This window comes from Dicentrarchus labrax, unplaced genomic scaffold (assembly GCF_905237075.1).
Source record: "Dicentrarchus labrax unplaced genomic scaffold, dlabrax2021, whole genome shotgun sequence".
NCBI classification, from domain to species: domain Eukaryota; kingdom Metazoa; phylum Chordata; class Actinopteri; family Moronidae; genus Dicentrarchus; species Dicentrarchus labrax.
In genome coordinates this window covers 7,402,649-7,430,192 of record NW_026136702.1, presented here as the reverse complement: position 1 = coordinate 7,430,192, position 27,544 = coordinate 7,402,649, and the positions used below count along the sequence as shown (strand labels likewise).

At 40.6% G+C, this 27,544-nt stretch overlaps 1 protein-coding gene across 1 annotated transcript in view; it reads left to right on the top strand.

Annotated features, from left to right (window-relative positions):
• itga9 (integrin, alpha 9) overlaps positions 1–27,544 on the top strand; it is a 49,302-nt gene that overhangs the window by 6,882 nt on the left and 14,876 nt on the right. Inside the window, exons 5-17 of the mRNA XM_051377271.1 lie at positions 170–237; positions 2,644–2,773; positions 2,857–2,942; positions 3,029–3,091; positions 3,564–3,701; positions 4,147–4,252; positions 6,220–6,314; positions 7,393–7,483; positions 7,825–7,870; positions 7,985–8,139; positions 9,964–10,124; positions 25,968–26,120; positions 27,198–27,274. Of these exons, the coding sequence (XP_051233231.1) occupies positions 170–237; positions 2,644–2,773; positions 2,857–2,942; positions 3,029–3,091; positions 3,564–3,701; positions 4,147–4,252; positions 6,220–6,314; positions 7,393–7,483; positions 7,825–7,870; positions 7,985–8,139; positions 9,964–10,124; positions 25,968–26,120; positions 27,198–27,274 (1,369 nt within the window). The remainder of the gene's footprint in view (positions 1–169; positions 238–2,643; positions 2,774–2,856; positions 2,943–3,028; positions 3,092–3,563; positions 3,702–4,146; positions 4,253–6,219; positions 6,315–7,392; positions 7,484–7,824; positions 7,871–7,984; positions 8,140–9,963; positions 10,125–25,967; positions 26,121–27,197; positions 27,275–27,544) is intronic.

Sequence of the window (27,544 nt, the reverse complement as noted above, 5' to 3'; positions counted from 1 at the left end):
TAGTTGAATGTGGTGTTGCACCCCTTCTCTCAGTCTCCTTTCGGCCCCCAGAAACCCTCGTGGATGGGACTGGGCTCTTGACTAGCTCCATATGGAATGCAGGAAAAACTCCAGTAAACGCTGGCTCAAGCACACAGTGAAATAATTTGTGGTTTGTTTTTTCTTACAGACTATAAGCAGAAGTATGGGGAAGAGCATGGCTCGTGCCAAGCCGGGATAGCGGGAGTTTTTACGGAGGTCAGTAACAGTGCTTGTTCATCTTCTTAATCCATGTAATGCTCTCTTTCTGTTAGTCTAACATAGAGACAGTTGTTTTGTGTCATCTAAACTCTGCTGTCTGGACAATCACGAAGCTTCATCAATCAGCTCAATCGTCTTTTTTTTATTATCAAGGGAGGCATTCTCTCATTCTCTCACTTTAAAGTGTGATTGCCGTTAACATTACCACATGCCTGATGTTTCAAAGAACCTTTTTTCCCTCACTCTTTGTTGACTTTGTCTCTCTGGTGTTATGGAGCTAGTTAGCAGAGAAGTTATATATATATGTGGCTGAGGGGGCTATTTCCCCCTCAAGTTGTTTAAGATGTCAAATGATGTGGAAAATCTGAATTCTACAGTCAGATATACATATTATAGTATTTGTATCAAAGCAGCCAGCACTCTGCTGACTAACTGCTGATAACTGTTTCCATAGGAAAGGTTGCAACAACCTCACTTGACCTGGTGTGGTTCCACGAGATAAAGTGTTTAAGAAAATAGAAGTTCCCTTTTATCTATAGCACAGATGCACTTCTGTCTGACATCATCCTCGGTTGTACGATACCTTTTGTTCTCCTGCATGTTTGTCTGTAGAAAGACGACGCTGGGAGCAGAAGTGGTGAGAGGAAGGTCAAATAATTTTAACGTATAAATGCAGTTGAGGAAAAAAATCAAGTTTGACAGGGAAAAAAAATGTGCATATGTGAAATACAATTCAATTTGAAAATGTATATTTGACCAGTTTAGACATTTTGTTTTCTATACATTTACAATGTAATTCTTTCCTGATGTTGCCCGTGAGCGGCATGTTCTGCAAAGGTCCTTTTCAAGTCTCGAATTACACTTACGCTCAATTTTGGACATACAGTAAAGTACAGTAGACTCTGAGTAACTTAAAATGTGTCCTCGGAGCACAGCTGTGCCCTTAGTTTCTCTTTATTTTACTTATATTGAATAACATTATTTTATTGTAGTGTAGTTAGAGTGACAATGAACTAATCAATTAGTGGATCAACAGAACATTAATCAACAGCTGTGTGAACATTGATTTAGTCACTTTTTGAGCAGACTGTTAGGATTTGCTGCTTTTCTCGTTGTACACTGAATATTTTTGGGTTTTGGACTCTTGGACGGACAAAACAAGACATTTTAAGATGTCCCCTTGGGCTGTGGGAAACAGTTTTGGACATTTCTCTCAATTTTCTGACATTTGATAGATCAAATGATTAATGTAGAAAATAGACAGCAGATAAACCGATAATGAAGGCTTAGCTTTTAAAAACAGTTTTCCTGTCACAGATACAAAAATAGGATAATTTCACATGATCTGCCTGCTAACTTGTTGAACATTTCACCGCAGATTCTTTGACGTGTGTGTTTCAACGCAGCATCAAAGAGCCTTTGAAAGTGTGGTTCACGGCTGTTATTAAGACTCCGGCTCCAAAGCAGCGTATGACGCAATGTTAAGTTGGCTTTAGTTTCATTACTTTATTATGTAAATCCCCGAAACATAATTTAAAAGCTGGAAATGACTGCACAGGTGTCAATCTAGTTTAGGACATTTTCCTGAAGCATGAGATGGTTCAGTCGACATCATCATGTGAAACCTGTAAATACTAGAGAGAAGGCTTCTGGCTTCAGGAAAGAAAATACTCTGTTGGATTCCACAATGAACCTACTGTTTTAAAACCAAAGACAAAATCATCAAACCCACTTTTTTCCCCCAGATGAGGACAATGAGGACGTCAGGGTTGATCTGTTAAAGCATTTGAACAATCCCCCCCCTTCCTTGGAAGAATTTGAGGAATTTAAAGAAAAGATGTCCAACTGTTAAACCTTATCCCTGTCTGAACCATGGTGCATATGCCTGGTGGTGCCCAGATGTTTGACACCACGGCACAGCGGATGCATACTGCAGAGTAAGGTCCTTGCTGTGTTGTTCAGTTTGTTTGAGTTCTCAGTGGTAGCTATGCATACTCTGAGACAGATAACATCAGTTGTGTAAAGAAAGGAAAAGGAAGTGGTGAGCAGCGGTACAGCTTTGTTTGGTTGAAACAGAGCATCTTAATTGTGCTGCTCTGGTCCCTTTAATAGCTGTGGAGCATCACAACAAAACGCTGTGAACGACTCATTTTACAGCTGTCAATTTTGTTCAGGCTCTGAATTCCTCATCACATCAAAGGAGGCAGCATCGGCTGGCATGCCGTCTGGTTGTGTGGTTAAGGGCAGATAACACAAACCAGTCTGTGGCCATTGGTTAACCAGACGTTCACCCAGTAGCACTTTTCTTTTTTCCCTCTTTTCTCCAGCAGGATATTGCAGTGCAGATAGAAGGTGACTCAGAATCATCTGAATGAATGTTTTGGGGGGTGTTTTAATTTACAGGAGCTGGTGGTGATGGGGGCACCGGGGTCATACTACTGGACCGGGACGATCAAGGTGTACAACCTGACGTCTGACTCCTTCTACAGCCCAAACAAAGAAGATGTCGACTCCCACAGATACAGCTACCTCGGTGAGACTGAGCATAGCTGTGTTGAATGTGAAATATATCAGGATATCAAAGGAGCTGTGACTGATTATTGTCTGTGTCTCCAGGCTACGCTGTGACTGCTGGACACTTCTCTTCTCCTAATGTAATAGACATAGCTGCAGGGGCACCTCAGCACAGCGGCAGTGGGAAAGTAGGCACTTCATCTTTTGACTTGTTTCCAGCTGTTGAACTCCTCTTGTGTCGCTCGCTACAGTGATTTGTTTTTCTCCTGCACAGGTTTACATTTTCAAAATCGATGGTGTGTCTTTGGTGAAGAGTTTTCAAGCCTCAGGGAAAATGGTATGAGCTTGGATGTGGTCTTACAGTCTATCCCTGTTTTTAATCATTACACAGCACATATTTTACATTGAGGCTATTGTTATACTATACTTTTTCATCAGGAACAGCACAACAGAATTTTTTTAACCTGATTTTCCTCAGGGATCATGTGGTTGCGTTGCAGACACGCTACTCTAATTGCTTTGTTGTCAGAACTTCACTGTTTATGTCTGTGTTAAGTGTTTAGACAGCGATTTAAAGAAGGAACACACTTGCCAGGAACCAAAGCCAGGGAGGTAGCTAATGCTTTCCATTCAGACTGAATACAAGGAAGTCAGGCCAGCTTTAGGACATAAGTTGTGTAAATATTCCTTTAATATTGGTCTAAGGGGAAATAAATCCAGTCAGCGTGTGAATCTTATGTCAATCATATGAACTGAAGAAGAAGTGTCTGTGATCTGACCCATTGCTCTGTGGCTCGGCTTGGTTCCAGATGGGCTCTTACTTTGGCTCCTCATTGTGTGCAGTTGATCTGAACCAGGACGGCCTGTCGGACCTACTGGTGGGGGCACCCATGCACAGCCAGCTCCGGGATGAGGGCCAGGTGTCTGTGTACCTCAGCAAGGGCAATGTGAGTGGGATCTGTGGGTCAGTGGGAACATGATAGCATAACTTGCAGGTTTATTTTACTACAGTATATGTCCAGTCTCTCTCTTTGAACGACGCAGATGTACCTTTCTGTACAGTTATTACTGCCCGCAGTGTCGAATTTTTAGCTCTGCTCGTGTTTGATTTCTTTCTGACCATGTTTGTTATCTGGATACGAGAATAAAACAGTGGAGAATTGTGTGATTCGGCAGTGAGATTATTTAACTGACCAGGACTAGAGCTACTGTTTGTACATTTTATATTTATGAGTTATTTTGCGAGGAAGTTGACTGTCTGTTTGGATAAAAGCCTACTAACTGCAGTCGTGGCCAAAGATTTTTATCGGAGAAAACCTGCAATAATTTCACTGCAGCAGTTTACTGTCAGCTCAGTATATAAACTGTTATCTTGCCGGCTTCTGTTTTCAGGGGGTGATGGAGGAGGAACGTGTTTTGAGTGGCGACAATGCTTTCAATGCACACTTTGGAGAATGCATTACCGCAATCGGAGACATAGATGATGATGGATATCAAGGTCAGTAAAAAGTACTTATATACTTATTGTATTAGTATTTATATGTTTTAAAAGGAATAGTACACTCAGTGTTTAAACATTTTGCATTTTGCCAGTGGGAAGACAGAAATAGAGATTCTTAAAATAGAAATTCCCAACCTGTGGGTCAGGATTCCTTCAGTGGGTCACAACATAAATCTTGAGGGATTGTGAGATGATTAATAGCCAAAAAGAAAAGTTCTGCAACAGAAAAGTTTTGTTTGTTTTTTGTTTCACTTCTTTCACACATTTCAGGTTGTTTTACCACAACCTGAGGGGGGAAATCACTCTTTAAATGAACTGCTGTTAACTGATAGACATCTGAGACTTGTGTCAAGGTGTCACAAGTCGACTCTGATTTACTTTAAGGGGTCAAAAGCCAAAAAGTTGGGAGGAAAAAGGACGACGCTGGGGGTTTAACATGTTTTAGTCCGTTAAACACAAATCTCTTGTGTTTTACTTTAGTGCTGACCAACTAGGCAAAAAGTTTCAAGATTGCCTTCCATCCTTGCAGGCAGGCACTGTTTTTAATTTAATCTGTTTTTATTTAAACTGTTGTGCAGCGATATATTAAGAGCAGAAAGTCTTTTCGAAATGATCCTTATGAATCAGCTTCTGCAATACAAACTAAAACAAATGTAGGTCTCAGATGCCAGAAAGTTCTTGAATGCACCAGAAAGGAGAAATCTCAAGTCTTTAAATTCAAAACTACGGGTATTGTCCTTTAACCACGAAACTTTGTCTGGGCATGTAAACCCTTCGTAACACTGGAGCCACTGGTGAGAGGTCAGAACTCAGATCGGGGTCGTGTTTTATATATATAAGCCTCGTAATGGCCCCCCAGTGGTCTATGAATCTATAATCCAGGCAATGGCAACCACTTTGGAATAGTATTCAGTGCTGTTAGTGTGACATTGTTGCAACAAAGCTCTTTCTCCTGTCATCTGACGAGATATAAAGTCACACAGTTTATACTCCTCACATCAGACCACAAGCAAATGTTGGCCAGTTGAGATGCTCACTAGGTGCAACAAACCCCTCATTTTCACAGACATTTTGTTTCGATTACCCTGCGGTGAGGAGGATCTTCAGAAAATATTGCCCTCTCTCACCCTTCAGTGCACAGAGTCATCCAGACACAAACCAAATGATCCACACACACACACAGACATACATTTACGCTGTCTGTTTTCCTGGCACTTGCACGGCTTGGCTCTGAGGGCTCAACTTGGCGTCCGCCTCACACTCGAGACTGGAAGTTGCTGCCCGGTTTCATCTCTGTGTGAGATACGCCTTGAGGCTTGCAGCCTGGCACACTGTGCGTGTGTGTGTGTGTGTGGAGAAAGATGGCAGCTGGGAAGTATAACTCATCTTGTAACTCGTCACTCTCGGGGTGTGGAAAGAGCCAGACTGACAATCTATTATTTACTACTAAAGTGCTACCATTTAATTTAAAAGAACTACTGTAGAAATCATAATACACATTTGGTTTCACTAACAAATTACTTGTTTAATTCTCCCTCTACATAATGAGTTCATTATTGTGTGGTATTCACTTAAGAAAGTGCCATTCTTTTACCATTTCTGTTTTGGTATGTGCACCACATGGCATGGAAGTGTTTTGGTTTATAAAAAGAAAGTTTATATATGGACTTGCTGTGGAAATGGGATAAGGAGACGTTGTTTCAGTGCTCTCGCCAGCACTTTATAGTCGTGTTTCCACTCTCTCAGAGGTCGCACAAGTTTTTATGGCCACTAACAACACTTAATTGTCTATTAAGAGTCTTACTGTAACAGCTTGTTTTCCCAGGCACTGGCCAGCTGAAAGTAAACAGGGGGTTAATGAAAGCTTTTGTACACATTCACAAACACACACAGTCATTTGCTTACTCATTCATTTCTATGCCGACTTTTCACAGAAACACTTTTTTTGTCCACTGTTTGTTCAGATGTAGCCATAGGAGCACCTAAAGAGGATGACTACGGAGGAGCAGTTTATATCTACCATGGGGATGCCACAGGAATCATCAGCAAATACTCCATGGTAAGAACTTTTCCTAGTGTCAGACAACACTGTATATCATATATCTAATTTATTTTAATGACATTTTTCATAGTAAACAAAGGAATATCATAATGTGATTCTGTTTTCCTTCATTTCTAGATGTTGTAGTTTCTCTACAGCTTTACCAACGCTTGCTAAATTTTGATGAAAACCATGTGTTCACCTTGTGTATTGACACAGTAGCTGTTGAAGTAGCTGCATAATGTGTGGTAAAGTCGCAGGTGGTGAAGTAGCCACGGGAATACACATAGGACCACCGCAGCTCTGAATAAGGAACAAGCTGTTCTTCATGGGCTCCTTTTTCTTAGTGACTGCAAAGTATTTCAGTGTTAAAAATATTTTTATTAGAGTAGTAGACCATCATCACCACTACTTAGTACTTGTTTTGTCAAAGAGTTTCTCCTTTTGAATCAGTATTACAACAATTATTCAAGATTAAGGCACAGACAGTGGTGTATTTTAGGAGCAGTCGTGTGTCTAACATTGTGAGGCAGTGACACGTCATTGTAATTATTCAAAGGAAAATATATTAAATAATATATTAAAGGAATGATTTGATAATCAAAGATCCATTCCACTCATGTGGTATGGATCCCATCACACATGTGTTACGTACAGAGCTCAATACTGGAGGCGAGTAGCTTAGCTTAGCATAAAGACTGAGGACAACGGCTACAAAAAATCCACCTACCAGCACCTCTGAAGCTCTCTAATTAACAGAATTGATCTCGTTTGTATAATCCATACAACAACAAAAACATTTAAAAACAACAAGTTGTGGTTTCGCATGGATTTCTTGGCCAACAGCTTGTTTATGTGCAGATTAAACAAACAATATGTAACATGTAGGTGTATTTTCGAACTCTGGAGAGAGCCAGGCTAGCTGATTCCCCCTGTTTACAGTCTTAATGCTAAGCTACCAAATCTGTTTTTTACCTAAAGCAGAGAACGTTCATCTATGAAAAACAAACGCAGAACAAAAACAGATCATGCAGTGTTTTCTTTTTTCCATGTTGGCTGCCATGTGTTGTTTAAAGGCTGGTATCATCTGTTACAGAAACTATCTGGGCGCAGTGTAAACCCTGGTCTGCAGATGTTTGGCCAGTCAATCTCCGGCAATGTTGACATGGATGGCAACGGATACGCAGGTACAGCCAGACCATGTTAGATGAACGTCTGAAAGATTTTCCATCAGGAAAATAACATAAAAACAAATTAGAAAGGATGAGATTATTATTTGTTTTTGCACCCTCATGGGTTTTTGACTCTCATCCTCTTGCAACAGCAGTGCAAAGACTCGTGATAGAGGCATCTTGTTTACTGCATTCCACAGCTGACATTGAGACTTAGCCAGCATGACAGTTAAAGACCTCTGTGCATTGTTCTGGATTTGCAGGTGTAAAGAGTGCTGTCAGCAGATGTTGCATTAATATAATATCTTCTGTATGGCTTTCCAAATTAATCATGTTTCCGGGTTTTTTTGTTGCAGATATCACTATTGGAGCTTTTATGTCAGATAGTGTGGTACTGCTGAGGTGAGTAACTGGATCATTCTCTGTGACACTGCAGTATTTTCTTTCTACCTCTGAGTCGTTTTAATGTCCGGTCTCTCCCACGCTTTGTTCCTGTGTCGGTTTGTGTGGTTGCAGGACCCGGCCTGTCATTACAGTGGATGTCTCCATCTTTCTGCCCGTCTCCATCAACATCTCTGTGCCGCAGTGCCACGAGGGCCACCTGAACCTAAACTGCTTCAATCTCACCGTCTGCATGCGCTTCCGGGGAAGACAGCTCCCCGGACAAATAGGTGAGGACAAACCTTACAAAGGTTATCAGTCAACTCTGAAAGGACCTCTAAACCACCTGTGGGCTCTTACCCACTCAAACAAAACAAAACCTATTTCTACAATAGCAAGGGTAAACTATAAGTAGAGGATAGACTGAAAATAAAGACGTTTAATCACATTTTAATATTGTGGCTTAAAGGAATAGTTCTATATATTATATATATATATTGGGAAATTGTATTATTATTAGCTTTCTTGCAGAGAGTCAGAAGATTGATAGCTCTCTGTGTCTGTGTACTATACAAGGCTGGAGCCAGGACGCTTAGCTTAGCTTAGTTTGAAGAATTGAAGCAGTGGGGGCTAGCCTGGCTCTCCTCTAAAGTATAAAACTTACACTAAAGTATACAACTCCTCCTCTAAAGCTTAATAATTAACACGTTGTACCATTTGTTTAATCCATATAACCAAAAATGTAAAAAGTTGTGGTTTAACAGTTGTGGTATTTCTTGGCGAGCAGCGTCCAGGCACAGGGACTTTCTTATAAGTGAATAAAAGCCATAAATCATGATGTTGATCAACAATGCTGTCAAACTCTTGCAGATGCTATATATTATGGTTCTTGTGTTGTGAGGAAGTGAAATTCATACTCCTTGAACTTTTAGTCTTTTAAATGGGGAAAATTTGTAAACAAGCTGAGCAATTCTCCCCGTGTTTGGAGACGGTCAGTGTGGTTAGCCTTTGGCCTGAGTGTTAGTGCCTTTAGCCGATGGTTTACCCTTCGGCCTTTGCTAACTGGCTCTTGGGTGCGGCGCCTGTTGAGTGCTGAGGTGCAGTCCTGTTCCAGTTTTTGGGTGTGGTCATTCACAACCCCCCAGGGAAGCAGGAGCCCTGTCGTTACATAATGACTTCGTCCTGGCTCGCAGGAATAAAGCTTCTCTGTTTTGCCGTCTGGCTAACGCCATGGAAAGTGCAGCACCATGTGTTCGGTGACTCCCATAATGAAACCTTCCTTTTGCCTCCTCTGGAGTGAGCTCATGGCGTTCTCTCTCTGTTGGACGAAGGGGAAACAGTAGGCTTTGGTCCAACTGGGGTGTGTTTGCCACCCTTCCCACTGTTTTACCAGTAACACCCTCTTGAAGCAATTACTACAGACTGAGGCTGATTCATTCAGAGGATTTTAAATGGCCGGAGGTCCTTATATGGTTTTCTCGGAAATCTTGGTAATGTTTGACTTCATGCTTAGGATTTCTCATTTGAAAATAGATTTGAAGTTGTTCTGTGTGTCAATGTTACTGAAGCCAGGGGTGGGTCCAACAGGAATGTTTTCTTTCACAGTAATACTAGTCCTGCCCCTCCAACTGGAAAATTAATTTCCTTTTTTTGTTAATTCTTGTCTGCTCACCTTAAGCTGTAAAAATATTGGCACAAAAAAACGCTGTCTCTATGGATAGGTTAGTCCTCAGTCATTCCAGCTAACGTATTATTATTATTTTGTATGTCAAATTAAATTCTAAGACAGTTTTCATCCCAGTAGCAAACCTATGCACACATCACGTTAAAATCTACTGAAATTAGCGGTTTTCATTACACAACAGCAGACAAAGGGCTCTTGTTAAGTTAAAGTAATATCAGATGATTTGACCAAGAAATGTCAAACATGTTCCCATCTTCCCTCTAACTCATTTTACTGCAACAAGTGATAATTTATTTTTTCTCATGTTTTGATGGTAGTTACCAGAAAACCAAACCCTGCATACTTAAAGAGTTTCTCAACATTATCTTTATTTAAAGAACCATCACTGTCAGTTGATATTATGTGTAATAGTGTTTCTCTCTCTTCTCAGAGTTGCTGTATAACTTGACAGCTGATGTGGATAAACGACAGAAGAGCCAGCCTTCGCGAGTCTACTTCACTCAGAGCGGATCCCAGATCAGCCAGATGAGCCAGCAGCTCAGCCTGGACATCAACAGGGAGGAGTGCCAGCGCTACACTGCCTACGTTAAGGTAAAGCTGGATTTTCTGCTCTCAGTGCTGGCTCTGTTTGTGTTGTGTTGTCCATGTGCTGCTCATGTCCTCAGCTGATCTTTCCCATGGCCTTGAGCGCTCTCATCCCGCAATGTTGACGTGTGATATGAGTTATTTGCTTATGTGCTCTGTTTTTCTTTCTTATCTATTTTTGTAGTTTTTTGTTGGCATGTCAAAGTCCGTAAGCTTCCGGCTAAAAATGTTTAGACAGATCAAAACAACAGAAATGTTTTAATGTCAAAATAAGTTAAGGGCCGTCACATATCGTATAGTTATGTAAGAGCAGTGGCCGCTGTAGCTTACGGCTACGGATCCACAGGCATCTGCTGGGAAGCTCTTTGTGTCATGCTGCTGGGTTAGGTTAAAGGTAATAGTCAGGCGCTTGATGGTTCATGAAACCATGCTGCTCAAGTGTGCGTCTGCAGAAACAGACAGAAACAGGAAACAGAGTCTCCTTTGTCGCTGCATAGTCCCTCTATTGTGTTCCTCTGTGATTTAGCCGCGTAGCCTCAGTGAGGGTCCCCGTCCTGAGGGCACCATCCTTGTTTCACCTCCTCTAATACGGAGGCCCACTGCAGGCCTGTAAATTTCACAGGCATTCTTAACTGTGCTCTCCAGGCGCTTTCACCGTGGGAGGCTGAGCTGCCAACTGAGGGGGGCTGTCATTACCATGCCTGCCTCTCTTCCGTCAACCATTCAGACTATAATGAGTGTATATCACACAGAGCAGTTGTAGCAATGAGCTCCTGTACTCGTCACAACATACACATCACAGTTATCAGTGATGTCTGGCATGTGTTTATCCAGGTTCTTCAGTAAACCTGGATAGAAGAATTTAAATTTAAATTCTCACTTTTCTCCATCTAAGTTTCAACACACAGACCTTTAACAGGAGGGTAAGTCATGTAAAACAGTGTTTCTGCCCAAAGTAAGTCTGACATATCAACACTTGAACCAAACATCAGGTTTGTGGGTGGCCGAGTAAATTATCACTCAGTTGTAGCTCTTAGCTGCCACATATCTGTGGCATCTCTCTGGCTGTGAAATAAACACACTTATACTTTAAGTGCCATCCATCAGGCCACAAGTTACTTCAGGGACAAGACGTACTGTGCAGCTCTGTCGGTTTGTTCAGGCACCAAAGGGCCTGGATGAAATTGTGCTTTGATGTTTTTGGGAAATTGTCGGAAACCTATTCGGGAAATGTACGTATTTGCTTTCATGCTGAGAGTTAGATGAGAAGATTGATGCCACACTCATGTCTGGCTGTTCATTATCAATCTGGAGCCAGGAGGCAGTTAGCTTAGCTTAGCATAAATACTGGAAACAGGTGGAAACAGTAAAAAGAATACACCTGTAAAGCTTACCACTTAACATGTTATATTATGTTTCGTTGACATGTCGAAAAACTGAACTTATTATTGTTATATGGGGGGTTAAGTGACTTTTTCTTGGCTAGGTGACTCCTGGAGGGTGTAGCTTTTGTAGTTTTTGTACGGATTGAGCAAATAAGACCTAATGAAGTGACCTTTAGAGATGCTGGTAGGTTGGTTTTCTACCTGCAAACAAAGCCAGGCTAGTTTGCTATGTGCAGGGAGGCAAAGTTAACCATCTCCTGGCTCCAACTTCATATTAAAGGAACAAAAACTGATCTTCTCATTTGAATCACAGCAAAATAAATACATTTCCAAAAATATTTAACTATTCCTTTAAATATTTCAGTTTATAGCTGTCGAGTGTCTTTTGGGGTGACTTCGTGCACATAACATTATATCTTTTGTCAGTGGGAGTTTTGGATTGGCTTGACTGACGTGTGAAGTGTAGCATGGTTGCCCAGCTGTGTAGATTATTATTTTTATGCTATATGTTGCCACAAATTCCACCTGCTCAGCAGCAAAAAACCAGAGGTGATATTCCCAGAGTTACCAAAAGTTTAAAAAAGCCACACAGGATGGTAAAGGTGTGGTGCCCAAATTGCAACCTTACCAAACAGTTTACAGACTGAATGACCTTAGACATGTATGAAAACTAAAGGGTACAAAGATTATGACCTAGCATGATAACTGTCTGCCATGAATCTTCCATCATCATCATACAGTATGTGTTTGTCCCAAACTTGAGAGAAGAGCTAAAGAATCACCATAATCAGAGGTGATCTGACTCCACTATGAGAGAGGCTCTAGTCTGCTTGACCAATTGGATCATTTATCTTCCTCATGTGTCTGCCCACATGCGCCAGTCTTCCCATTCCCCAGAAGAGGTATGCTAATGGAAACCAGCTGGTAGCCCGACTGCATCCTCTAGGGATTATGCACCCCCGCCCCACCCTTCTCTCATCTAAAACATACAGTGAAAACACAGGACTGAGGCTAGCGTCACAGCAGGGTGCTGGGCTGCTGTTGTGTCAACTGGAACTGCATGCTGGAGCTGCTGATGGAAAACCCTCACGTCAGGGTTGATTGCTCAAGCCCTGATGCATGAGGGCCGGTGGAAGGAGGCCATGAGCTATTCTGAGCCACTCTCACGTTTGTAACTCTGTTGACCATCTGTCGACCCCATTTGTTGACTTTATAAATTGTATAAACACTTTTAAAGGACCTCAGTTAACAGCTAAATTTAATAATGCGCTGGTAAAGCTGTATTTGTCCTACATAATGTACATGCAGCAACAGGGCTAGAGTAGACATGCTCAATTTTCCCCATCTGAAATCAAGTAAAAAGCTGGAGCAGACACTCAGTAAATCATGTAGTGTTGAGAACACAAGGGCATAACAAGAGCTATGCAGAGAGCACAGAGTACAGAAGCTAATAGTTCAATCTCTTGACTTTTTTCGAGAGTAATTCCTCCTGAAATTATGCAAGTCTTTCATGTTGATCATTTTAAACATGTTTTCATTGGCGTCGACTAACATGCATACCAGCCCTCCAGATGGTCTTTGTTTGGTTATTTTTAGCTAAATAAACTCCATGCAGGCTTTTACTTCAGTTGTACCTCACATTTAGAAAGGGAAAACAGTTCCTAGCAGTGATGACTGATGAATGATAAGTGTTCTGATGACCAGAGTTCCTGTGCGTGAGATGGCAATGAGTCATTTAACACGACTTCAAGCTGAAATTCTTCAGTTTGGTGTGTTGTATTAAGCAATTTTGTACAACTGGCATGTTATCCTTCCGTGGTATGGTAATGTCTCAACTTACTGTGCCAGCCACAGCACTTGTAGTGAAATAGCTTGAAGGTTTTGAATATTATTCACATGCAACTAGATGCCTCAGCAATTAAACTTAATCATTGTGGCGTCAAGGACAGAAAACTGGAGCAGTGCAGTTATTTATGAGACAGGTAACTCACTTCCTTTTTAGACATACTCAATTACTGTACGTTATGTAGGGTGGGTATGATTGGGAGCACACTACAGTAATCAGAGAAATGGCAAGTAAGGTTATCAGGGCAGCCATGAAGACTCTTTTCTGACACTACACTGTACAAGTATGCCAGTATGTACGAGTTTGGAAGGTTTAATATTATGTTCACCATCTTATGCTTAAGCATGCTTAGTTTTGCAGGTATTTGGTCACTATTGGATCAAGTAATATTTGACCTGATTATGGTGCTAGATGAAAGGTTAAAGAATCACCCATTGTCTGCACCAAATTTCATTGCAATCCATCCAATAGCTGTTAAGACATTTCACTCATTCAACCTCATGGTGGCGCTAAAGGAAACGTTAGTGGATCGCCATAGTCACTTGGATATATCATCTGGGAACCATGAATGTCTGTACAAAATTTCATGGCAATCCATCCAATATTTTTTTATATATTTCAGATTGATTCCCATCCATAGATCCACGCTGCTAGCAAGGATAAAAACAAAAAATAAGAAATAAAATGACCAAAGTTCTGCTTTTTGTTTAACTATGTATGCATGCTTTATGTTGAGTGGAGAACATCAGTGTCCATAGACTTAAAGTGCAACAGGTGTCATGTTAACAATACATTGTGACATATGTCTTACTATAAACTATAAAGCAACTATTATTCATTGTGTCCAGTACAAGGTTGGAGGCTCGCTTTAACTGCTCACTTGTCTTTGATTTATTGCTTGTCTTCGTAAAAACACGCTTTAAGTATACCTTTGTTAGATGTTCTGCACTTCTTCCGTGATCACATCTCGTGGCATGTTTACATCTTTGGCAATTTATCCATCATCATGTATGTGTTTTTACTGCGGCAGTCCCATCACAACGCAGCGCACGTGAGCCTTGAAATCATGCCAAGAGCCAATTCCATTTGTGGTCATGTGTGGTATTGTATATCTCTGTAGATGCATCACAGTCTCCAAGGAGGAGCTAAAATAGGAAGTTAAAGCCCTGCCTGTAACAGTTGTCTGTTTAATTTAGCCCGTAAAGTATCCTGCTCACTTTCCCCCTCCCTTTCCTCTGGCCTATATTCCACTGAGTATGTGCCCTATATCTCATGTCCCCCTAACATTTGCTCGGCACCACTGTAGTATTTAAAGGTCCATCAAACTTTATTTTGATGGCTGCTGCTGTTATTGGGTCATCTGCGGGATGAACATCTATCTGTCAAACCTACACGCACTGAGGCCACCACCAGTCTCTTATATGACTGAATAGAAAAACTAGAGACATGTTGGATTTAAACAAAATACAATGCTTGAGATGTTCAGACTGGGTTACAGAAGGAACCAGGTTCTCTGTGTCATTACCTCTGCAAATTCAATTGAAAGGAGCTAATGTTTTAAACTGCCTGCGTGTCTGCTTGTTAGCATCACACTGTACCTCATTCATATCTCATTAGGCTAAATTTAGTGGACAGATGCATCTTTTTCATGCTACATAGAGTTGGAAAACAAAGCCTGCATGACAACAACAAACATAAACCGCAGATTTACAATCAAATCCATTCAATATTATTGGAGGTTGGTGTTCTCATGCATCTTATCAGGTTCATTGATGAACTCTACTTATACAACTGCTACTTGTATGCAGTTATACCATAGACAAAAGAAGTTTGAATGAAAATATTTGTTAGTTGCAGACTTTGGTAAAATAGTATTTAAAGTATGTTTCTAGTTGCTTTACCTTAGAGAACATTTGCACCAGACAGGAAGTTTCGTTACCAGAACATAATTCTGGTTCCCACAAAATCTGCAAGACTGCAAGTAACTGGGTGTCCTACGCTTTTCTGTAATTGACCATTTACCTGACAGTATTTGCTGTTCATTATTCAGTGAAATCCACTAAAAGAGTCAAAACAAATGCGAAAACCCATTGACACTTAGACAAACAGGAAACCCTGGAGAGTATGGCAAGGCAGGAGATCCTGTCACTGCATCCCCAAGAATCCCCAGTAAAACAAAGTCCCAGAGCCTTAACACTGTCAGGCACGTGGAAACCCAGAGCCGGGACACAGCCACACTGGCTGCTTTGTTTGCCTCTTTACAGTTCAACAGAAATGTGCAATTCCCTTGATGCCGTTCCCCCGGTTTCATTTACCTCAGGCCAAGAGAACTGATACAATGAAAGTATATAGCAGGAAGTTAATCAAATCCAGCTGTCTTCTGTTACACATGGCAGCCAGTCAAGCACCTATTTATAAAGAATATAATGAAAGAAACTGTACTTGAGCAGTGCACTGCGATAATAAATCAAGTGGAAAATGTCATAGACACTGTCACATAAATAAGTTCAGCTGAATGCTTTTTCTGCAAGTATTAGTGTTAATAGCATTTACTCGATACTAAAGAAGAGCTATTCAGGTTAATTTTAGCTCAGGGTAATATTTTGGTCAGGATTTCCCTACATGGCCGTGCCAGAGTGAACGTTAGACAGTTCTTCTCTTGGCTTGTTTTGGGAGTGTGCAGCCAGCACACTTTTGTTACATTAAAACAGGACAAAATTCTCATGAAGTTCCTCTCATGCATGGGCATTGAAGATGTAAGTGAGGTATTATTTTTGGTATGGCTGCTCATTAGACTTCTCTGTGTTGTTGCCATAGTAAATCCATCGTTGTTACTCATATCAAGAGTGGCCAAAGGTTGGGCAGATTTCATGATTTGTTGATTTTGGCAGCTGAGCACGCTGGGCAAAATGTTTCCGCAGTCTTTTGGCCACGTTACTGCCACACGATGCTACCGCAAGGCAACGTAATGGGTGGCCAAGTCTGACCACAATGAAAGAGTTTCTCTTGCCATGTTTCCCACATCCACTGTAGAGGAAACATGTATGCGTACGGGTGTTCAGCGTGAATATGTGTGTGCGCGTTGAATGTCATAAGCGCTGCCTGTCATAGGGCCTTTGCTTCACCACACCAGGATAAGACAAAAGGCTGTCATTACTTCACCACTTGGCATCGTAATGATACTTCCTTAACAACCTGGCAGTGACCCTGTTATTGTTTCCCTACTACTTGACCCATTTGTTAATATTAGAGTATATTCCTGATGTTGTGGCGTCAACATCAACTTCAGCTTCCTATATAAACAGGGAAGATCCGCCACAAAGGAAGTGGTATATACGCAAGACATTTGTTAATGTCCTGCAGAGACTGTAACGTGCCCTCATCAGGTGGATCTGACAAACTTGTGTGTTTGCTGCAGTTTTATCAGAGCTTTGTCTAAAAACAATGGCTCCAACAATAACACTGAAGTAAAAGTGCCCCAGATTTTGTGCACAGTGACGACATCAGCTGCAGGAAGCATCTGGAGACCTCCTCTATCACCAGGATGGAACAGACTCAAACACACTGAACTCCATTTTAAAACACTGCTCATATTGAACTGATCCTCCGAGCTGCTATCTCGTCTATCAGAGGGTTGTTTTTATATAGATTTAAATTTGTTTTTGTTTTTTAAATAAATGCATTTAATAATAGTGTAGTATTTTTTAAACTGTCAACAACATGATGCAAAAATCTGCAACTGTGAACTTTATAATGGAATCTTTATTCTTTTGGAAAATGCACTTCTGCAATTAATTGCATAGGAGAGCTGATAACAAGCTTCCTGTTTATGCACAGAGAAGATTTATCAGGATGTTGAAAAAAGTTAATCTTTCAAAGACAGGAAGTCTTCAGATGCTTGTTGTTCTTTCTAAACAGCAACAAATTTCAGAGAATGCTGATGCTTTTAATTACATGAGTTCAAGAGTAAAATCCAATAAAATATTGTCTGTGCCAGGAGTTTGCTACCAAGTGCACTATATTTACCCTTTGCCCTTTTATTTGACAGTCCGAAATAATTGTGACATTTATGCACCTCTAAAAAAATCCCACGATAAATGAAAGAAGCAGTGTTTCATAGCATGTCAGCTACTTTTTGCTACTGTGACACTGTATCGGTCAATGATGCCACAAAATGATGATGATTTTTAAGTGTACATTTTACTTTAGAGCTACTGATTGTTTATTAAGGGGATTTTGAACACATGGGAGTTATTTTGACACAGCTATTACCTTAATTGGCTAGATGCATTCTTCTTATTTTTCTTCTTCTTCTGTTACTTCTTCTTATTAGTAGTATTATTATTATTATTGCCATCAGTGCAGATATATACAGACTTAAGTGGTGACTAAAGCCACTTTGTTTCTATTTGATTGCCAGTTCTCAAGACCCAAAACTGCTTCCTTAAAAGGACCTCATCTGGATTCTTCCTTTTTTTAGCACTAGGTTTGTTTTGCTTCTCAGGAGAGCCGTGAGTGTGTCCTCATGGTGACTCCATACCCGTCAGTCAGGTTACAATAGAGATCAGCAGGGGGTTAAAGGTAGATAGACACGAGGATGACGGGAGCCCTGGGTCGAGAATTTGGGGAATGAAGGGGCTATAATACAGGATCATTTAGACTAATTTGTTCTGCTCCTCTTGCTGCTTTCCAGAGATTCCAGAGCTCAACTTTATGGCTTTAGGGTCATTTCAAGAGTGTAAAACCTTGTAATGCTCTCAAATTTAATGTAGTAATGACACTGAAAATAGCAGGGAAAGAAATAATGTGTGGAGAATATGACAATGCGGGAGTTGAGTGAGGAGGAACTGAGATATGAGAAAACACATCTGTGTATTTATAGGTGGCTGGCTAGATTTCAGATCCAGATATTACACTATTACAGCTATAGTTAGCATTGGCGTTAACTCAAGTTGTTGTTGATAGAATGTAGTAAAAATAATACGCTGATGAATTTGGTGTGTTTGAGCAGTAAACCTCTTCCATCTGCCAATTTCCACTGGGGAAGCGAGGCACCTTTCTCTCCTCCTTTTATAAATCCCAGCTGTGGTTTTAACTGTCCAGGGGTCAAATGTTGAATGCCTTCTTCATGATGCATGCGAGGCCATAAAAGTTTCCTGTAATTTGTGTTTACGTGAACGTTGTTTTAAAAAGCTATAAATTCAATACACTTGTATTCTCGAAGGCGTAAGAGATGTATATCGCCTTATCTGTGCCCTCGGGATCTTTATTGAGGGGTGTCATTTTACTGAAAGTCTGAGCCGAAGAGGTGTGTGTTTTTGTTTGTGTGTTTCAGAGGAAAGTTGGAATGTGAGACAAGGATTTTGATTATCAGGTAGTATGCAGTTCTGCAAATGTGTTTTCCTGTGTGCGCGTGCTATGCTCAGAGCAACGTGGAATTTATTGCTGTTTTGTTCATGATGCAGCCTCATGCATGAGAGTACAGATGGTATACGTTTCCTGTCAGTTAAGTAATGGTACTCCTCTGTTTTACTGAGGAGGAAATATGCGTTTGCTCATGGGAGATATTACAACACATCGCTGTATCTAGCAGCACTCAGTCAAGCTAAAGGTTAGGATTTGGTTGATTTATGTTTTCACGGAAACAGCAGCCCAATATTAAGGATTCGGTGTTCTGGGTTTCAAAATATTTATCAGTCATGTTCTATGCATTTTTTGGGGGGTGGTGAAGGTGTAGGAGGGGTCCAGTTAAAGAGAGTTATAGGACTGTTCTGGTCAGGCAATAGTAATGATGGATGATCCTCGCAAATGTATCATCAAAGTGAACATAAATTGCAAATTAATTGGAAACATAAACAGTAATGATTTAAAATGAACGGCGGGGAAGAATGGAGAATGAAAGAAATACGTTATACGAGTATAAATGAAGGAGAAAATATTGTAGATTCACACTTTCATTGTACAAGAAATGCCACAGTGACCAGTGAAAGGTTTACAAATGTCAGTCAGAAGGGTTCTTTGTCGAAATGTTAATTGTAGGCAAGGCAACTCCGCTGTTTACTGAAAACACTTTTTATTCCTAATTATCATGAGTGTACAACCATGTAAATCCACTCGTTTGTTTCCATTTCTAACTAAATTAGCTTAATAAGCAGAACTATCCGCGGAGTAGCTCTCAGTAATAATAACATATTTGCTTTCTGTAGACACAGTGTACGATGAACGCAGAACCCCAATGTTCCCTCTTTTGAAACGCTCTGTCAGTTCGATTTGTTTCTGGACACAGTGTGTTTTGATGCACAACAGGTTGTGGACTGTGTGATTTATCAGGTTGGTGCCTGAAGCTGGACAGACATCTGAGAATCAATGCCTCTACTACTAACATCAGACAGGCTGAAATATTTTCCAGTGGTTGGAGTAAACATGGCTCATGTTGAATGGGAACTGTTTTCAAAGGCCTACTGCATACATTTTGTATGACTGGTAGTCTGGCATTTACAGATTACTCAGAATTATTTGGTTTTGGACAGGCTGAAGGTATTAAGTGCATTTTTTGTTGACTTGTAACTTTCTCTAACCAGACAGATAATTAAGAACATGTTTAGTTACATGTCATTGTTTCGGACATCTTGTTCAAAGTGAAATGAAAGAATGAGACAAGAAATGAAAATGTGAAAGAGTTCGCTCATTGTAGTGAACCTATACAGACGTATCACCTGAATCTGCTGCTCCCCTCTGCTTTACAGAGCTTTATAGTGAGTTTCAGCTCACTGTTCAACTGTCTTTACTGTTTTGGTTCACTCTCATTGCATCCTGCTCATCACCACACAGCACACCGACACAGTTAGCCACTAGCTGGTGAACATAAGGGAGCATTTAGCAGCTAAAGAGACAGATATTTCTCTCATAGATAAAAGAGAGTGAATATTGGAGTTACGTTCACCAGGTGAGCAGATATCCGACTCCAAATGAATGCTAATATTGCCCCTTAACTGCTTGATGTGTAACGAAGCAACTGTTTGCTTTTCCAAATTAACTCAAAAGGTGATCAAATGTCAGTATTGTGTTCACCAAGGTTTCTGTGGCCTGCAGGTTGAACTGCACTCACTGATATTTTTCATATAAACAATGGATCCGATAGCCAATGTAATGTTAAAGTTGTCTTGTTGTGATGAACCCACAGATAATTATCACCCTTCTCTGCAGCGTGAGTTTGTTTTAGCTGTTTATCTTTTAGCTCATTGTTTGGATTTTACAGCCCGCAGCTTTATTGTTTTGGTTGACTCGCACTGGTCTCATCGGTGTCGTTTCCAGCAGCAGTAGACGCCTGTTTTTAGTGAAAAAACTGTATGCTACTTTTCCAGCACCAAACAGAAGACAGTCAAAGTTAGCAGCTTGCTGGTGAACATAGTGGAACATTTAGCAGCTAAAGAGCCAGATATTTCCCTCGGAAGACCAAAATAGAACTAATAGGAGAATATAGCCAAATATGACTCCAAATGAATGCTAATGTTGCTCCGTGTCTGCTGGCTGTGTAAATAAGCCACTATTCACTAACACATTTGAAACATCCACTTCATCAGTGATGGGTTTACAGCTTTTCTGCTGCCCCCAAGTGTCAGAAAATCTGTTAATACCACAATAACACCAGAGACATTATGAAAAGACATCATATTTGAAATGACAGGCCAATGAGGACACAATGGTGGGTGCAGGAACTCAGCAATCAGGGCACAGTTAAAGTAACAAAACAACAAGAGGAAAAGCACATAAGGAGCATAACTGTAAAAGATCAGCAAGTTCAGAGGCAGCAGCACTCATTCGCACTAAGAGGTCCTTGACAATGTCCTTGAAGGACTGGCAACAGTAGTCTGAACTGAGGAGCTGCTCCTTGGGGGATTATCAGGATGTAAAGTGTGGTTGTTAGATGAGTGTTCATAGCAGATAAATCAAGTATGAAAGGAACTCATCAAAACTAATACTTCTGTTAACTGTGAATCCATGGGATTCATTTATAGATAATTTTCACAGACAGAATGAAGCCTCATATTTGACTTCTCCAAAAAGGTTTCTAGCAAAAACAATTGCACTCTTTCCTACTCCTACGCAGCTTGTCATTCTAGGTTTCTCAACATCTGCTAACCTATTCTGAACTGAGCAGCTGCTATAGTTTGACCTGTAGTCAATATGGCAGAGAGTTACACACTAAAAACTTCAGTAATTGTCTCACTTCTACACTTTTTTCAAGGACAAGCTGAGATAAGCTCTTTGAGTGCATGTCTGCCATATGCTGCAGACATTACTGTAAATACTTTCAATTTCAAGTTGTCTCATACACACATAACCCTAACCTTTGACAGGCTGAATCCATTCATCACTTAACTAAAAAGCTTTTTCCATTTAAACTAAGATTCCCTGGCGTTTAGCCCTTGAATGAAATGGGCTAAACCTGCAAGTCATCCAAACACCCATTGTCCTAAAAAGGAGTGCTGTGTGCCCGTTTCCCTGACAAGTTAATAAAGACTTCCCATGACCAGGCTCAAGCTATATGCTTTTGAGGGAATGGTTTGGCTGAGAGAGGAGCTCTTGTGTGTTTCAGCCAAGCATGAGGCGTTTAAACTGAGGATCAGAGCCTTTTGCAGCCTGACGTCATCCTCCCCGCACCCACCGTGGTGAAACTGCTCTGTGAGCATGAAGGGGCAGCTTGGTGTGTTGCCATCTTGTTGATCAGATTAATATGTGAGAATCAGAGCTTGCAACACTAACTGGAGTATAGCTCAACTATGGTTCAGGGTCAAATCTATAAAATATGTTCAACTAAGTCAGTTCATTCATACAGTAGCAGTGTTTATGTTCCTAAAAACATGCAAACATGAAGTATGGACGTGCAGGAAAGAGTCATACAGCCAGCAGAGAAGGGAATAAATGGGAAAAATAGATATAAGGTGGGAGTTTTGCTCTGTTGTACCAAATAAATGGGTCCTGAGTGTGAACATAAACAGTGAGATAGCATATTGGCAGAGACCTTGTTCCACAGAAAGGGGGTGTAATGGGTGAAGCTTTGATTCCCAGTTGTTTTCTTTCAAAACATGCAGAGTGGCAAGCTGTCCTCCATCCTATGAGTTAACTATATGAATATGCATACAGGGAGGAAGAGTTTGTATCAAGTGTGTCATAAAATATTGCAACTGCTGTAACGTGCAGATTTTCGTACTATCATTGAGAATTTACAGTTTCCAAAGTATGGTGGGAACTGCTGGAAAATGCTTGTTTCCCGCTGAGTTAGCTGGCATCTCTACAGTATGACTGGAACCAATAATAAGTAATTTTGTCCATGGGATGATCAGTGGGTTCAGACCATTTTTAAGTGACCTTGCAGGAAATTAACCTTTTTTTATTCCCTCTCTAAGGATACCTTAAAATAAACCCTTCATCAGATTTGAAAATTTCAGAATTTGGCACCCCCCAGGGGTAGTATGAGAACAGACAGACTTACATGCCCCTAACCTGATAATGGGGCTGAAAAAAATCCCATGAACTGCACTGCATTGTTTTATTGTAAAAGTAACAGTGTAGTTGCAGTTGTCAACTCCCTCGTTTCACCCTGCTCTTCCAAGAATGAAGGGGAAACTACAGTGGCCGTGAAATGTGAAAAAAACGTGAACACCCTTATCTAGAGACAGTGTTTGGTTTGTCAGGGGCTAATGTGGAAACATGTGGCGGACTTCACGTCATTATACACTAATGAAAACATAGTTATGCATATTATATTCAATTTCTGACAATAGTACCTCCTAAATGTTATTCACTGAATCTTTAAAGACGTCATCAGTAGAGACCTTATAAAGAGTAAATAAAATGGGACCCAAAACAGGAAAAAAATAAGCATGTTTTGGTGTGTTTATGTCTTGTTTTGTATAGATAAAACCATTCAAATGTTAACCTGTTATATGCTAAAACATAACGTAAGTGAGCACAAATAGAATGCAAGAAGAATATGAATGAGCAAGCTTGTGTTTTACTGCTCAGGAGTTCAACTTTTCATTCATTAGAGGAAGAATGTTTAATTTATTTTTTAAAAGTCATATACTATTGCTTTAAACTGATAAAAAACTGGTAACTGATATAAACCAACTGTCTCATATGTCCACTTTCATTGTATTGGTCTTTAAATAACAAATCCCAGAACTGTTCTATCTGTTCTGAGATCAGGGACCCACCCTGCGGTCTCTGTGTTTGAATGAGGATTAACACAGTGGAAGCCTTTCACTAGAGAATGACCTGTCACAAGCTTCACCAGCATGTAAGAAACAGTTGTTGGGTTCCTTTCCATAAAATTATAGGCACCAGGCAGTTAACACTAGCCGGTGTCCCTCTCAGCTGGGACTCAGGAACTCCTCTGGTCCATAAATACAGGAATTAAAAGCAGGATCAGGAGGGAGTAGGTGACTGGGCCAGGGGCGTGGACTCGGGTGGGGCAATTGGCAGCATTGATCAAGGGATAATAAAAGCTTAGGCCAAGTGTTACTGAACAACCTCCGGCACTCCTAATATGAGCTTGCTGTGAGTCTTGGGTGCTGTCCAGTCAGTTTGCAGTTTGTTGTCCTGTGTTTTGAAGAAGAAAGGGATCCTGTACGTGCACAATAATAGATGCTCTGTTAAAAAGATGCAAAAATCCCTCCACAGCACGTTTGCACAGTTGCATGGAAAAATTATGCCTATTTACTTGTACATAAAAGTCTCTCTCTAAGCATGAGATTGTGGAAAAAGCACAGCATTTCAAGTCATTATGTCTCTCTTATGTTCTCCCTTGGCTTGTGAAAATGTGAGATAAGCGGTGGGAGTTTGGGGCTAGAGACCCGAGCAGTTAACTCCCAGGGGGTCAGTTCACTCAGAGGCCAGCGGACAGGGGCCATTTCAAGCTTTCTGCTTTAATGGCTACCGAGGCTGAGGGCTTAGTATACCACCACTCGTCCAGCACTGACTACAACATTGTGTCATGTTACCTCCCAGCTAAGCTGACATGCTACTAGAACAACACCGTCTCTATAAGTCTAATGAGGCATGAATTGCAGTCAAGTGATGGATGTGGGGTCAACCTCTTGCCTCTGAAATACTCAACCAGTTTGACTCGGTAATGGGCAATTAATGTTGCCAATTTCAATTAGAGCTGAAAGGAGTAGTTGATTAATTGATTAGTTAATTGACAGAAAATCATTCTGCTACTGTTTTGATACCTGGTTAGTTGTTCATTGTTAAGGCTAGATATGTCAGCTAAACTAAATAAATCAGCATGTTAGCATTGCAGACTCTTAATCTTATAGCAAAACTCCCAAATAATTCTATAATTCCACCTTTTAAATGTGAATATTTGCTATTTTTCTTATTTGATAGTGAATTGAATATCTTTGGGTTTTGGACTGTTGGTCAGACAAAGCAAGTTATGTGATGTCAGCTTGGGCTTTGGGAAATAGTTATAAATCAAAGGATTAGTCAAGAGAATGAGTTAATAATGTAATAAAATATGAACTGCAGCCCTATTTTCAACCAAGCAATGACAGACAATCACCAAAAACTGATGTTATCAGCAAGGCCGTGTCTTTATCTATGTGCAGCACCATTTCCCAACTGAACCCTTTTCTGTTTTTGTCTATTCATGTCCTGCACTAACGTTCACTCTTTCCTGCTATAACTCTCTCACTGTTGATGAGTTGGGTGGGTTCCCTACTGGTGATGCCTAATATGTTCAAAGCCCAGACTGGCTGTGCGCCTGCCTGAGGAAAGAGGATGGGTGGGGGGAAAATGCTGCGATAATAGACAAAAGAGAGAAAGTGCAAAAGAACGAGTGGCCTAAGTGACCACCGGAAAACACAGGGAAGCCCTTTGTGTTTACGTTGTGGGTTTGGCTCCATGTTGGTAGACATTAGTTGGGCAAAGGGATACAGGTTGCCTATGGAACTTGTGTGTGCAGCCTTCCAAGAGCTGATTGTAACTGTAAAGGATAGAATAGATGAAAAAGACACAGCCGTATCTGCTTTTCCCATGTACGTCTCTCAGCGCTGTCATCTAATGAAGATTTGGGATTTGATCACATTTAGCTCTATGTTTTCATTCCGTCTGCATTGTTTCCAAACCTGATGCCAAATCAAACACTTCTTTTGTGGTCTCGGATGAAGTCGCCAGAAACACAAAGATATTTCTCAGAGGCAGTGCCAGCAGGTTGAAAAAAATGATCCATGTTTGCTTTGCTGAGAACTTAGTGGTGACCCTGCTTTTTATTACTTTCAGCAAAATGACAAAGATGAGTTATTGATGAGAGAGTTGTGTCACCCATCCATTTAAACCATACAGATTGGATTGGTTCTTCAGTATAATTACATCTGTGTTCAACCCTGTGGATCTTTGGCACAGTGATAACATCATATCCAGACTGTAAGATCTTCCGATAATCTGCTGTGTAATCAGTCTTTACGCCAGGCATCAATTGGAGAAAGATGTTGAATTACCATAATTGCTTAGGCTGTTACATGACAGTTATTTCTTTGAGGTTAAAAACACTTTGGTGTCTATGGTGGGACAAATTTTCTGCAATAGCCTTGATGTTTGTGCTCTCTACAGAAAGATGTGAAGGACGTGTTCACAGCCATCACGTTTGAGGTGGCTTACAGCCTGGGGAAGCATGTGCTGACGGGACACCAGGAGCGAGACCTGCCTGCGCTCACTCCAGTGCTACGATGGAGGAAAGGAAGCAAGATCGCAGTGAGGAATGAGGTAAATACTCTGAGAAATGCGTTGTGGTGAATTGACGGTGTTTAAATATATGAAAAAAAGTTACATGGTAACAAACAAGTGTGTAGAGAAGGGTGAAAATTAAAAATTTACCCTGATTGATACATTTTTATTTTGATAAAATCTGATACAGTAGTTATGTGGAGAATTGTTGTCAGTAGTTGGATTAAAGAGAATTAAACCATTTTGAGACATGAATATCAATGTCTTTTTGCCATTTCCAGGGTATATTGTAAAAAATCATTGGACATTATTATTTCTGTGGTTGGACCTCAATATATGATCCATGATTAAAGCTGTTATCACTGGGTATGAGACATTGTAGCCCTAAAATTAAGTAGATCATTTATTGTTCTGAGCAAGAAAATGAGCACCAGATATGATTTGTGGCACAAGACCGTGATTATTGTCAAATTTAAGCCTGGTTCAATCTCAATTTTGATTTATATTTATAAATCATTCAGACACTTTTGAAAAATGTTGGAAACTTTCAACTAATTCAGTTTCTGATGTAGTTTATCTCTTTAATTGATTATAAAGAACAGAGTCGTGACTTTGCTCGGACCACAGATGGAATGAAGGAAATAGCGCAAATTGAGGTTATAATGATTTGGTGTTGGTTACCAGCTTATTATTGTCTGTGTTAGCTTTTCTTGAGTGGAATCCAAAAAGACTGATTCATTTATTTTCTTTGCAACCACCTCTAACCTGCCCCACATGTGTTTCCCCACTGTCTGCACTTCTTGAAAAACTGAGGGATTTGCGTCTTTCACCACCTACAGAATCCATTTATCTGAAATTCATCAACGTTACATTGAACTTAACCGCTTGACTTAGATTTCCTTTCATGATTTAGCCTTAAACAAAGACCCTCCTCTGACTGATTTAAAGAGAGATCAGATAGAGTAAAGATTGTGGCCTTCCTGAATAAAAATCCTACTGAATATCTCCAACAACAACACAATACTGCCCCCTAGTCTGAACATGGATGAGACGTGTGTTCCCTGCATGGACAGCATGAGGTCATATGAACTGTGTACTTTACTGTTTCCTCTTCAGACTTGGTTTGAGAAGAATTGCCTGTCAGACGACTGTGCTGCAGACCTGAGGCTTCATGGGAAACTGCTGCTCTCCGGGTAAACACCTTCCACTTCACAGTTTAGATTCATTCTCTGTCTTTGCCTTTTCTTCAGCGCTGAGGAAGCAAGCTGACGTCATAGGCCATGTGGGTGTGGGTAGTGGAAGCATGACGCATGCTTGGAGGATATCCATATGTTTTTCCATACTTTGGGAGTTCCCTCTCTTTTTATTGTGTATCTTTTGCTTTCTGTACATTTACTGAGAGTATGCGTCTGTCTTGGTAAACAGGAGTCATCTTTTACATATATTCTTTGTTTTACTCCAAA